The sequence below is a fragment of the Pituophis catenifer genome, unplaced genomic scaffold (assembly GCF_029215685.1).
Source record: "Pituophis catenifer annectens isolate HBS135680 unplaced genomic scaffold, rPitCat1.0.hap2 SCAF_3, whole genome shotgun sequence".
Classification (NCBI taxonomy): Eukaryota; Metazoa; Chordata; class Lepidosauria; order Squamata; family Colubridae; genus Pituophis; species Pituophis catenifer.
The window spans coordinates 181,931,530-181,944,952 of NW_027256883.1; the positions used below are offsets into that span (position 1 = coordinate 181,931,530).

At 37.4% G+C, this 13,423-nt stretch overlaps 1 protein-coding gene across 1 annotated transcript in view; it reads left to right on the plus strand.

Annotated features, from left to right (window-relative positions):
- Window positions 1-13,423, plus strand: part of CHD6 (chromodomain helicase DNA binding protein 6) — a 151,013-nt gene that overhangs the window by 124,402 nt on the left and 13,188 nt on the right. The window contains exons 25-32 of the mRNA XM_070941645.1: window positions 987-1,146; window positions 2,318-2,407; window positions 4,231-4,334; window positions 5,939-6,068; window positions 6,968-7,028; window positions 7,428-7,482; window positions 8,402-8,621; window positions 12,590-12,798. Of these exons, the coding sequence (XP_070797746.1) occupies window positions 987-1,146; window positions 2,318-2,407; window positions 4,231-4,334; window positions 5,939-6,068; window positions 6,968-7,028; window positions 7,428-7,482; window positions 8,402-8,621; window positions 12,590-12,798 (1,029 nt within the window). The remainder of the gene's footprint in view (window positions 1-986; window positions 1,147-2,317; window positions 2,408-4,230; window positions 4,335-5,938; window positions 6,069-6,967; window positions 7,029-7,427; window positions 7,483-8,401; window positions 8,622-12,589; window positions 12,799-13,423) is intronic.

Below are 13,423 nucleotides of genomic sequence, written 5' to 3' on the forward strand. Positions count from 1 at the left end.
TACAATTCAAGTTGGTAGTTGTTGCCTTTAATGTTCTATATGGCTTGAGGCCTAGGTATTTCTGAGACTGCCTGCTCCAGGTGGAATCTGCCCATCCAGTGAGATTGGGAAGAAAAAGTAAATTGCTCCTGCCTCTGAAGGAATATGGCCATGATGGACTCTGTGGTCAAGATTTCCCATCCTCTGAAACAGCCTTTTCCCAACATAAGGTCAGATCCTTCCCGCTTAAGTTTCCATAAAGCAATTAAGACCTGGCTCTCCAAGAAGTCATTTGGGGGCAGGATGAAAGAATGATTCTGCCTCTGAGGATCTTGATTGGCACTGTTGATTGATTTGAGAGTGGGGTGATGATTGGTTTTGATTACTTTTGGCTTTCCTTGTATTGTTTTTAATTTTCTGATTGGAGCAGCGTAGAGGCCTGAGTAAATATTGTTGCTAAAGTAAAAGGATTCTGTCAATGAAATCCTTGGAGAATCTGTGTCTGAATTGGGGGTGGGGGGTGGGGGCAGGGAGGTATATGTGTATTTACATACATATAATTACTGATAAATAAAGCAGTACAGTTTAATGCAGTTTTTCTGAAGTCATGATTTTTATTTTATTTGATATTCCTTGACTTTCTGAAGAGCTAGGTGTTCATAATTTGAAGTTAGCAAAGAGGAATTCTGCATCTATCTTTATGATATTAAATAAACTTTTTGAAAACTAACTGTATAATGTGTGGTCTACAAGTAACCCAGGAACTTTGTTATGGTTATATACCACTCTAACTACCAGATGTGGGCAAGAATTGTACATTTTCCGAATCCCAGGTTCTGTTTGAATAATTAGATGTCTGGGATGGACTACAAAGAGAAGAATGTATTTTCTTTGTGCTCTGCCAGTTCCATTTACATCTAAACTATTTTTTCTGTTTTGATTTGCAATTATATAGACACATCCTGATTCAGCAGTGCTGCTCATCTGCTTTCCCTTGTCTGTTGCAGGATTATCAGCTCCAGTGCCAAGAGGAAGGAAGGGGAAGAAAACCAAGAGTCAAATGCTGCTACCCGAGATTAAGAATGCAGACTGGCTTACTACTTGCAACCCTGAAATTGTCCTACATGATGATAGCTACAAAAAGCATCTGAAACAACATTGCAATAAGTAAGCAAATGAAAACTTTAAGGCACTGCTTTCATACTTCTGGAACACTTATCTGATTTTCCCTGTTCTAAATTCTAAGCCAGTCTTGAAACTTAGAAGTGGCTCATGAATTTGTGCTTGTATTTAAAAATATATTCCATGAGATAGATCCATGGAAATTGGCTAATAAGCACTAGAGAGTAGGTGACAAAAGATTTAATTGATATTGTTGTTTTTCTTTTTAACACACATTCTTTTCCAGAACATATGGGACTAGAAAAACATTCCAACCAAAACAAATTGGCCCAGGTTTGTGGCAGGGCTTTCCAATTTATAAATTACTCTTTTCTCTGTTTCTGTAAAAATTGAAAGGCATGTTTACATGGAACAAATATTGTGAAAGCCTTGTGGATATTTCTAAGGTTTTTATGATACTCTGTGAGCCATTTTGCAATTTGAAAATTTTAGTAACTTCTCTTGTGTGCAGAAGACATGATAGAAGTCTGTAATCTTCTATGTCCCAAATATAATTAAGATGCAGTGACATCTGCAGCAAACCACAAATTAATGACATAGATACAGTGATGTCACACAAATGTTGCCATTAAATACTTGCATCTCAACAACTGATGTAAGTACTATAAATTTCCCCTCATGGAGCAAGCATATGGAGTGTGGGGGGAGGACATATATCAGTAAGTAGATATTAAGAGATGTTAATAAGCACCATGCTTTTTATAGGCTTTCTGGATCACATTATTCTTAATTTCATTGCTTATAACATCTAGTTCCTTATCATTTCCTTTTTTCATGTATAATTTTAAAATATTTTTATTCACACTTATTGGGTGGAATAGCCTCATTTAGATTGTCTACTGCTATCGGCTGGTTTACTTACTTGGCTATTATTTAACACCGCCCAGTAATCTTACAGCCAGTTGGATTTTTATGGTAATGAATTTCATCTACAAGAGAACTATCTCTTACTTCTTATTCACCATATCAGCTTTTTGAAGCTTCTTTTCTAGAAGAATGGCATTTGGTCCCCAAAGTGCTAACTTTGAATGGCATAATAGTGGTTCCCATTGCCAACAAACAAGGCAACACATCCTGTAAACTTAAAGTGGGTCTGGAAAGCATGTTGAAACTCAGATTTACTGTCTGAGTTACCTTCTGCTTTTCCTTTTGGCAGAGTGCTGTTGAGAGTACGGATGCTCTATTACTTGAAAGCTGAAGTGCTGGGGGAGGCAGCTGATAAAGCCTTTGAAGGAACCCCTGCCAAGTATGTTACATTAGCCTTCTGGAGTTTTGCTTTATAATCTGTTGTGTTATAGTCACAATATTGGAAGTATAGACAGCATGTGCTTGGATTGCAGTTCTTGCATGTGCATACGTTTTACACTTAGCACGGAACTGTAGGACTCTGAATGCATATATATATATATATATACACATACATACATACATACACAGTGTGTGTGTGTGTGTGTGTGTGTATATATATATATATATATATATATATATATATATATATATATTCAGATTGTAAACATCCTCTTAGTTAAAAGAGAATGAATGAATGAATACACAAAGAGTTAAGAGCAAACTACATGCATGCAGTCTATAGTGTTTGTCTGAGTTCATATATTGTATAAGTTGTAATTGTTTAATTATGATGTGTTAGATTCAGATATTACTAAGTGTTAAATAATGATTTACAACCACAGTAATGGATTCAGATAATAAGCCAAACCAAACAAAATATAGCATAACATATGAATCCAGTCTTTTTTAGCAGAGTAAACAATATTGAACAAAAATAGCACTGCTTTGAAATTTTCAAAAATACTATAATAGTACTATAATGAACAGTATTAATTTAACTTTACCTATTACCAAAGTATTCCAAAATTATAATAGAAAAGTTAACTGAACCAAATATAAACAAATTTGATTTACACCTATTGGTTTTCTTTTGAGTGAGAGTTGCCCCTTTCATAATGTAGCTTTAAGGATATATGATTGGTATATGAAAAATTGCTGAAATTTCATTGATTCAGTGATTCCCCTAGTAAAATGCTACAAGGGGAAATAATGTTAGCATAAATATACACTTATTAGTTAATTATTAACCCCATCAGTTTTGATTAAAAAAAAACACCACCATCAACTGAAGCAACCTCTTTGAATTAAGTGGGTTCACAGATATTTATTTTACTTATTTATTATTTTATTTATTAAATTTGTTTGCCTCCCATTTTGTTGCAAAGTGATTCTGGGTAGCTGACAACATCAAAATAAAGCCATAGATATAGATCTACAAATGTGTAAAATCACACTAAAATTATAATAAAATACAAATTATAATTAGAACTAAAAGATGGGGAAGAAAGGAATAGAATGTATGGGGGAGTGAGGGGGGAGTTGGTATTAGTTGATCGACTACCTCCAATGTGATACTCCTCTATTGGGGTTTCAAATCAACTGGCAGAGCCAGGTCTTCAAGTTTTTGTCAAAGGTCAAAAGTGGGAGTCACTCACTTTGGGGGCAAGATGTTCCAAAGGGTTGGTGGCGTGACAGAGAAGGTTCTTTTCCTGATCCCCATCAGACGGAATTCCTTGACTGATGGGATCTGCAGCATGCCTTCTCTGCCAGCATTGGTGGGGCAGCCTATCCCATAGGGGTGAGACGGTTCCTCAAGTATGATCTGTGCAGTTCTTTAAAACATCTGTGACTTTTCCCCAAATTTTGCAGTTTACATCCATGAGAAGAGTTGCAGCTATTTTAAAGAGTTGTAGGTAGATGTGCTCTGAAGCACCTTTTAGAATCTTAATTTGAAATGATGCCATATAGTTCAGTTTGAGTATGCTTATAAAAATACCCAGACTTTAAAGTAGACTTTAGAAGCCAAGTGCTAGATTAATGAATAATTATTAGAGCTGATAATACAGTAGAGTTTTTTACAGTGGTTTCATATCATTCTTTTACACAGAATTTCATCAAATCCTTTTTCTTAACATTGTTTAAGGTAAACCTTTTACAAAAGTAATTTAAACATGTGTCCAGACCTGTATATGACTGTTGAATATGCTTTGTTCTTTGCAGAGATTTAGATGTCTTGCTGCCAGACATTGACTATGTGGAGATTCCTGTGGACTGGTGGAATGCTGATGCAGATAAATCCCTCCTCATTGGAGTTTTTAAACATGGTATTTCCTTTTACGTGGGATGGACCTTTTGTAGACATTCCTCTTGTATAAAATGCTTTGGAGGAAATATTTCATTAGTGGTGCAAGTGCAGCACTCCCTCCTGCCACCTCTCTTTTCAGGCTTCCATGAAAGCCTAAAAAAAGACATGCCAGTTTTAAGAGTTGTGCTCCTCATGCACAACAGTATATCGGAGATATACGAAATAAGGATCAAATTCTTTTCTGAGGAAACTCCAATCTTATGAACACCTACCAGTGAATTGGCTTCATTAAATTTGTTGGACCTCTGAGGAAACATGGACAGTAGGCTGCTGTAGCTCCTGTACAATTTGACCAGAGGAAAGTAATAATATGTGATTATATGTATTATATATTCAGATTGTGAAAAAGAATGTGTGAGTGATGCATTACATGGATTGTGATTTAATTTAAATAGAGAGTCCTCACTTAATGTCCATTTGTTCAGCAACCAGCACTTATGATGGTGCTGAACTAAAGGACTTATGATTGGCTGTTTTGACTGCTGATGCTCCTTTGTGGTCAGGTGAACAAAATTTGGCCAAATTCCCCCTCCCATTTACGAGTGCCTTTTTCGCCCCCTTGCCTACCCGCTGCTGCCAGTTGTCCTGCCACCTGGCTCTGCCTACTACCTCTATGCCCACTGGCAAAGCAGTACTATACCGGCCAGGGCCTCCTTTCACATTGCCTTCTTTCATGCTACTTTTTTCCTTCTACTTGGGTCTGCTTTTTATGCTGCACAGTCAAGGCCTTCATTCAACGCTGGTGCAAAACAAGGAATCTTGTAGCTGGGGCCTTCTTTCACATACCAGGCTTCTTTTGTTAATAAAGGTCCCAGGTGGGGTATGAATGTAAGCCCTGGCTGGTGTGCAAATGGATTTCCTGGGTATGGCATGAATGGAGATCCTGGATGGGGTGCAAGAGGAGCCCCGGCTGCACCAGGATGACAGAAGGTCCTAGCTGGTGCAACAGTGATGTGTGGCACATGTGACAGGTATGGTGGTGGGCAGGTCTGAGTATTGGGAACAGATGTGGTTAGGAAAAAGGGCATAGGTGGAGGGGGGGAGTTCAAGAGGAAGCAGTCTGCTATCTCACTGAAACTTAGGACTGGGAGGAACCAACCCTGGAATGGATTGGATTGGGATGGATCCTTTTCTAATGAACAGTGAGATTCAGTATATAATGACAACCAAAATGGCTGGGATAGCCATTGCTAAGAGATGTAGTCACTTGACATTCACTTGAATTTGTGCTTTATGACCACATCAATTAAGGGATGGAAATTCCAGTCCTAATTACTGTCATTAACCAAGGACTAGCCTTATATGTCTCTGCATCTCAAAAATATTTTTAAATACAATATTTCATACATTTTCTTGTCTCACATGGTTGACCTATGCTGGACCCTAAATATTTGAAATTCTGTTTGGTTTCTTTAGGTTTTGGAGATTCACATATAGAATCAGAAATGGCACTGAATCCTATAAAGAAATTAGTCATTCTGCTCTTACTTGCTTATTTATGTGGTTGCTAAGGGCTTTAAGTTGTTCTTTGTATAATACTGAACTGTTTAATTATTTTTTTAGGTTATGAACGGTACAATGCAATGCGAGCTGACCCAGCTCTGTGCTTTCTTGAGAAAGTGGGCATGCCAGATGAGAAACTGCTGTGTGCAGAGCAGAATGTCACTGATGGAGTACAGGATGCTCCAGAACGGTAAGTCAGACTGGGCAAGGAGAACTGACACAGGAATAGAGTTGCCTGAGAGTTTGTACTTCTAAAATAGTTAGAGCATAAGGATAAGTACAAAACAGAAAACGTTTTGTCTTGAATCCAAAACACCTACATTGTGATTCAAAAGTTCCGCCAAATCTTTTTGGATGGTCTGTAGTTCAACAGCACAAGACCCTGAAACATGTTAGTTGTTTTGTGTTTGAGTTGAAACTAAATCTAGAGGAATCTTATGGCACAAGTCAGGCAATATCAGTATGCTTCCCCCCCTCTCTGCCCCACGCCCCCCGTAACCACCCCACCCCCGTGGCTTGTGCCTTGAGTGCTTACCTATCTATTTTCCCAGTGATTTACTTTTCCTATCTCCCTGTAGTTTCCACCATCACCAATGATCTTTTCATAGATAATTATTACCGATTCAAATTTTGTAATATGTATTGCATCTGTGTTCTAGTTACACTTGTAATATGTTTAAAATGTTTTAAGTGTAGTATTTCATTTTTTCAATCCTCTGACAAACAAGCATCTCTTGAAATACTGTTAGGACTCATAGTAAAATCTCCTTTACATAATTTCTCCTCTTTTCCATCTATTTACTTAGAGCTTTGAATACACATATAGAGCTGTAATCTTTGAAAATTAAATAGGAACAATTGTTAGTATTTCTGTCACATTAAGACTGCAAAAACATGGGGATGGAATAGTGCTGCACTGCATACAAGTTACATAAATTTCTCTGTAAAGCAGATGTATATGTATAGCAGAAGTAAAAGAGCCAATACAGTTATTACCTCAGTGATATTTGCATTTGGAGAGCTTTATTAGAATGACTTGGACTTGCAAAGTTTCTACAGATTAATTTCATGTTGGATTTTTTTCCTCAGAGGAAATACAGACAAAGAAGAGAGCAGTGCAGATAGACTTGCTGGAGTAGAGAAACAGGAGGTAAGTCCAAGGCAGAAATTGGATTGCTTATTCAACCTGTTTTCTGTTTTAAAGTTGTTCTGCAACTTGAAAAAACAAGTATCACCTTTAACAATTCTATTTTGGATCATATTGACCTTAAAATGGTTTTCAAGCAGATTCATAATAATATCTTTACCACATATACAGTAATGAAAGTGATATAGATTGGATTTTAAGAGATGTAGCCAGTTTTCTCAGCCCTGCATTCCCTAAAGGAATCAAGATTGCAGTTCCCAGACTTCCTACTCAGCATTTCTAATCTATAGAAATGAAATAACATATCAGTCCCTAATTAATTACTTGTTTTGTGTGTTCAAATTTGTCCTAGGAGCCAGTATTTAAATTGCATTTAATTGATAATAGCTTGTCTTTCCATAGGAAATTTCTGATACTTGTGGTCCAGTTCCTGAGAAGAAGGATGATAATGTGGCAGGTGAGGCTGTGCATCTGAATATTCCTTGAAATAAAATTATTGGCTCAAATAGCAGTTTGTTAGCTTTTCTAGTGTAACTATTATCTATAAAAAGTCTGCCATAGAAAACATAATACAAATATCATTAGGGAAAAACTCAGTAATATTGGAGGTATATTTCTCTAAATATTAGCTGCTTCTTCAAATGCTTTCATTTCTTTCCTTTGAATACTTAAAATGGCTTAGAACAGATGGTGGGGGAAAATCTTTGAAAATGGTGAACAGCTGACTGCAGCAGGCCATATTAATAAATTGTTTGCAAAGTAGTTTGCAATTTAAAATAATGTTTGCTTTATTCCACTTATGCATACCTATCTGTGTGCATTTTTCATTATTCACCTTCAGTTTTAGTTACTATTGTTATGAAAAAGACTGAGTAGAGCAAAACAAACAAAATAATGCACTCAAAGAGTTGGATGGAGGCATTTGTTTTAGGCCACCAAGTCTAACTCCCAAGAGATATCATCTCATCATCAGATATCATAGAGATGGCTGCCTATCCCTAGTTGACCATCTCTACCAAAGGATAATGGACTCCATTGTGGAACTCCTATTGTTAAGGAATGTTTGAACATTGAAGGACTCAAAAATAAATGCCACAGAACTAACGATTAGTGCAAAGAGTGATTATTGCCTTCAAGACATACTTAGTCATAAATAAATGAAGCGTATTTTAGCTTGTGAAAACTTAGCCATTTAGTTATAGTTCTGCGTGTCAAGGGAATTCAGGAAATTGGGTTAATTGGATTAAGTAAATCAGAGTTCATATGAATATGCTGCACCAGGCTATATATTCCAATATATGTAAGTAAATAGAGGATGTCAGTGAAAGGATTCTTCAGGTTGTGTTAAATACTAATAACCTTGCTGATGTTTGAAGCCCAGGATGGCTCCGACCCAGACAAATCCAGCTGGCCTGTGTCATCTGCTCTCACAGCCAGACTTCGGCGGCTAGTCACTATTTATCAGCGTTGCAACCGCAAAGAACTGCCATCTAGACCTGATGTTATTGGAACTTGTAAGCATGGCTATTGGCTGCAAGAGGAAATGATTAGGAGAGCCAATGAAATGGACCCTATGAACAATGAAATACAAAAGAGGTAACAGAGTAAACTGTAAAAATCAGCCTTAAGCTTATTTGGAGATTGCTAATTCTGAACAACTGTTCCCTATTCTCTGGCTTGTCATTTTGATTGTAATCATGCAGGTACTACTGTACAATTAGACTTCTGAATTCATATTTTGACTTTAGATTATAATGCAAATCTGCAATATAGACTGCACATGTTTTAATACATATATTCTAAATATGCTTATTGTGATCGTGTGATGTCGCTTTCTGGCAGGTATTGGAAACCATTCTCCCAGTTTTGAACTTGCAAGCATAAGATAGTCACTTGAACAGTTGCATGGCATTCTTCCCCATTTTCTTAGCTTCAAATTTAATGAAAGTCCAAGGATTACAATTATGCTTAAAATTTGTGAACTCGTTTGAATTTTCAATGTTTCTGCATAAATAGGACTTAAAACATGATCTGTTCTCCAGACTAATCTTAGAATTAGGTAGCGAAAACCCAATTAAACAAATGAGTCAAAAACATACTTGTTCTTTTATTTATCTAGGAAAATCTAAAGGTATATTTCTGCATGTGACAAAAGTATGTGAAAGTTTGCTTTCAGTAACTGTATTGCCCTTTGGACAATGACAACTGCAACTACACATTTCCGATAATTCTTGACCAGTTCTACATGCCAGTTTGGAGAAATTTTAGCCCATTCCTCTTTACAAAACAGCAACTCAGGGATTTTGCTGGATTTTCTTGCAGAACTGCCTGCATCAGGTCCTTCCACAACCTTTTGCTAAGATTAAGGTCATGACTTTGATTCAGCCATTCTAAAATGTTCTTCTGCTTTAACCATTCTTTGGTCAAACAACTTACGTGTTTGGGGTTATTGTCTTGCTGCATGACATTTTCCTGTAGAATTTGCTAATACAATTCAGAATTCATAGTTCCACCAATGGTAGCAAGCTCTCCAGGTCCAGAGGCAGCAAAGCAGGCCCGAACCACGATACTGCCACTGCCATGTTTCACAGATGGGATAAGGATACTAGATATAATGTTTGCCTTTTGTCAAACATAATACTTTTAATTCAAACCCAAATATTCCAATTTGTTCTCATCTGTACAAAGACATTCTTCCAATAACCTTCTGGCTTATTCATGTAGTTTTTCACAAACTGTAGTTGAACAGCAATGTTCTTTTTGGAGAATACTGCCTTTTTCCTTGCAATTCTGCTTTGCACACTCCTGATAATAGTAGATATTATCCTAGGGTTCTTTGAGGTCTTCCAGAATATTACCTAGGAATATTACATTAAAGTAATGGGGTGATCTTGGTTAGTTGGCCACTTGGGGTGATCTTGGTTAGTTGGCCACTCCTAGGGAGGATAATCATGATATTGAAATGTCTCCCATTTGTACCTGTCTGACAGTGAACTGGTGGACTCAAAAGTCTTTTGAAGCAGTTTGTAACTTTTTCCAGTCTGGGAGCATCAACAAATGTTTTTTCGGAGATCCTCAGAAATCTCCTTTGTTCAGTCATGACATATTTCCATATACCTGTGTTGCAAAGATCAGACTTTACAATTTTATTATTTAAAAGAACATTCACATTCACAGCTGATTATCATCTCATTGATTGAAACACCTGACTCTTAATTTCACCTTCTAATGAACTGATAATTCTACAGGTTCTCATCTTTCTGCTACACACAAATATATAGCTTTGAATCATTTGTCTTGATATAATGAACATAAAATGTTTTAATTATTTCTTTAATTGGCTTCTCTTTATCTAGTTCCAGGACTTAGGTGGAGAAAAGATTGTATTTTATTATGCAGAAAAATTGAAAATTCAAAAGGGTTCACAAACTTTTAAGCACCACTATATTTGGCAAGGAAGGACCTAAATCATATAGCCCCAAATCAGCTACTCCTTGCTAGGCAGGATTAGCAGATTCTGTTGCACCATGCTGCAGTGGTACACAATAGTATATATTATGAACTTTTCTAGGTTTCTCTTCAGGAAGGAATATTATAAGAGTATTGGATGCTGTTTCCTGAAAGTATTCTGAGGATGTTCAGTCAGCAGCGCCAAATGATAGGTTCTCCAATAGCATTGTCTTTTAATAAATACAATGAATCTTTTCAGAAGATGAATTTGAAAAGAAACTATAGGTATGTCAGAACCAAATGATATTATTAATTTATTTTACACTAGTTGCCATAGTGACTGCTGGTTGTTAAACAAAAAAGAAACGTTAAGTTTTGTCCTTCTTCAGTAATGTATTGCCTCCTTTGCCCATGGAAAGGGGGATGAGAAACAGCGAGATATTTATGCATACCAATGGTTTTATAGAATAGTACAAGATGCCTTTCTGATTAATATTTAAGGAAGAAACCTGGTATTTATGTTTTAATAAATTGGGATTATACTGAGAAACTGCCCTATGGGTTGTGACAGGGCTGTGTTCTTCATAATTGCTAGTACTAAGCTGTTTTCAACACATAGACTTCTTTCATAATCAAAATTAAATTCAAATCTTTATTGTCAGTGCACAACATATGTACAATGAGATTGGTTGAGCTCCCTCAGTGCACCCCCCCCCAAAACAATACAACTCACAGTGAAGACAGAAAATCCCTAACCCAATAAATCATATTAACAAAACACCCAGGCCTATTGCACCAGTGTGAACATGTTACACGTTGCCCCGGCCCTGCAGTCCATCATACTACGTAGTTATGATGTTACTTTTCATTCAGGAGTCTGACAGCCCACGGATAAAAACTGTTCTTCAGCCTATTTGTGCGGCTGGCTATAATTTTATATCTCTTTCCCAATGGTAGGAGGGTAAAGAAGTGGTGACCAAGGTTAGAGTCGTCTCTGAGAATTTTCTTCACTCTTCTAAGGCAGCGAACCCTAGCAATCTCATCTAGTGGTATCAGAGGACAGCCCATGATGTTTTGTGCTGTGCTTACCACATTCTGTAATGTTTTTCCATCTGTGGCTGTCAGACCAGCATGCCATACCGTGATGCAATAAGTGAGGATGCTTTCTATTGTGGACTGGTAAAAGGAGATCATCAGTTGTTGTTCCCTAAGGAAATGGAGTCTCTGTTGGGCCTTCCTGGCCACCTGGATCGTGTTGTTTTTCCAGGTGAGATCTTCACTGAGATGGACTTCCAGGAATTTAAAGGAGGAAATTCTCTCTACACAGCGCCCCTCGATGTAAAGTGGGGCCGGTTCCTCTCTCTTCCTCCGGAAGTCCAACACCATCTCCTTGGTCTTGCTGATGTTCAGATGCAGGTTGTTTTTTAAGCACCATGTGGATAATCTTTGAACCTCCCTCCAGTACGCTATTTCATCTCCACCTGTAATAAGACCCAGTATAGTGGTATCATCTGTGAACTTAATGATCACAGTGGATGGGTCTGATGATACACAATCATGTGTGTACAGTGAATACAGGTAGGGACTGAGCACACAGCCCGGTGTGGAGCTAGTGCTAAGCTTCAGGGGGGTGGATATGACAGACCCAACCCTCACTGTTTGTGGCCAGTCCCTCAGAAAGTCTTTGATCCAATCACAGATGGAAGAGGGAAAATCCAAGTCAGTCAGCTTTTCGATAAGGATGCTCGGCAGAATGGTGTTGAAGGCCGAGCTATAGTCTATGAAAAGCATCCTGACATAGTTCCCGGATTTCTCCAGATGGCTCGCTACAGAATGTAACCTATTCCCCCGTAGGCAAATTGATATTTGTCAAAGTCCGGTGGGAGATATGTCCTAAGGTGTTGAAGAATCAATCTCTCGAAGCATTTCATCACCACAGATGTTAATCCGATAGGTCTGTAGTCATTTAGGCAGTTAATTAATTCCAAACTACAAACATGGAAGAATTTCTGGGAGTGGAATGATATATAAATATAATAAATAATATTAATTAAATCATTGGGATGAAAATGCAATTTTGATATATTTATTTGTATTCCTCATGCATTCTTCAGGTGGACCAGAAGAGAGCAAGCAGATTTCTATCGCACTGTCTCCTCATTTGGGGTCATTTATGAGCCAGAAAAGAAAGTCTTTGATTGGACTCAATTCCGATCCATTTCACGTTTGGAGAAGAAAACTGATGAAAGTTTAGAAAAATATTTCTATAACTTTGTTGCTATGTGTAAAAATGTTTGTCGGTTGCCCCACTGGAAAGATGATGGTGAGTAAGAAACATTCAGGGGTTGCTGTTGAGTGTTTCCTGCTTAAGATTTCTTCCATGTCATTCTTTATACCTTTATAATTATCATGACTTCTGAGTATCTTTAGTCTCTCTTTTGCTGTAAATACGCTTCCCATCCATTTCAAGGATTCCAATGTAGTTTCATCTTCAGACTGAAAGCTCTGAAATCGAGGGAGACCATTTATTACTAAGAGAGGCCTTGAAATGACGAAGGAGGCTAAGATTGAAGAGACTAGGATTCGGGCCCACTCTCAGTCAAGGAAACTCACTTCTGGAATGGTCACTTTTTCTCAGTATGACCTGCTTTACAGAGTTGTTGTCGTGGAAATAAAATAAGAGGAGATCTCCAGATATAGTGCTCTTAGAAGAGTGAATATCTGTCAATTATGAAAGCTTTTGTTTATATATAGGGGCTTGAGTGATTTCACATGGCAGAACTATTCCAAAACAACTCATAACAGATGTTAGTCCTCTCTTTGTCTAAGCTGGTGTGAACTGTAATGGCCCCAATATATGTAGCTGGGCATCCCAGGCTATAAGCCATCTTCCTTTTTCTTAACTTTTTTTCCCTCACTTTCATCTTAAATTATAGCTTTGAACACTA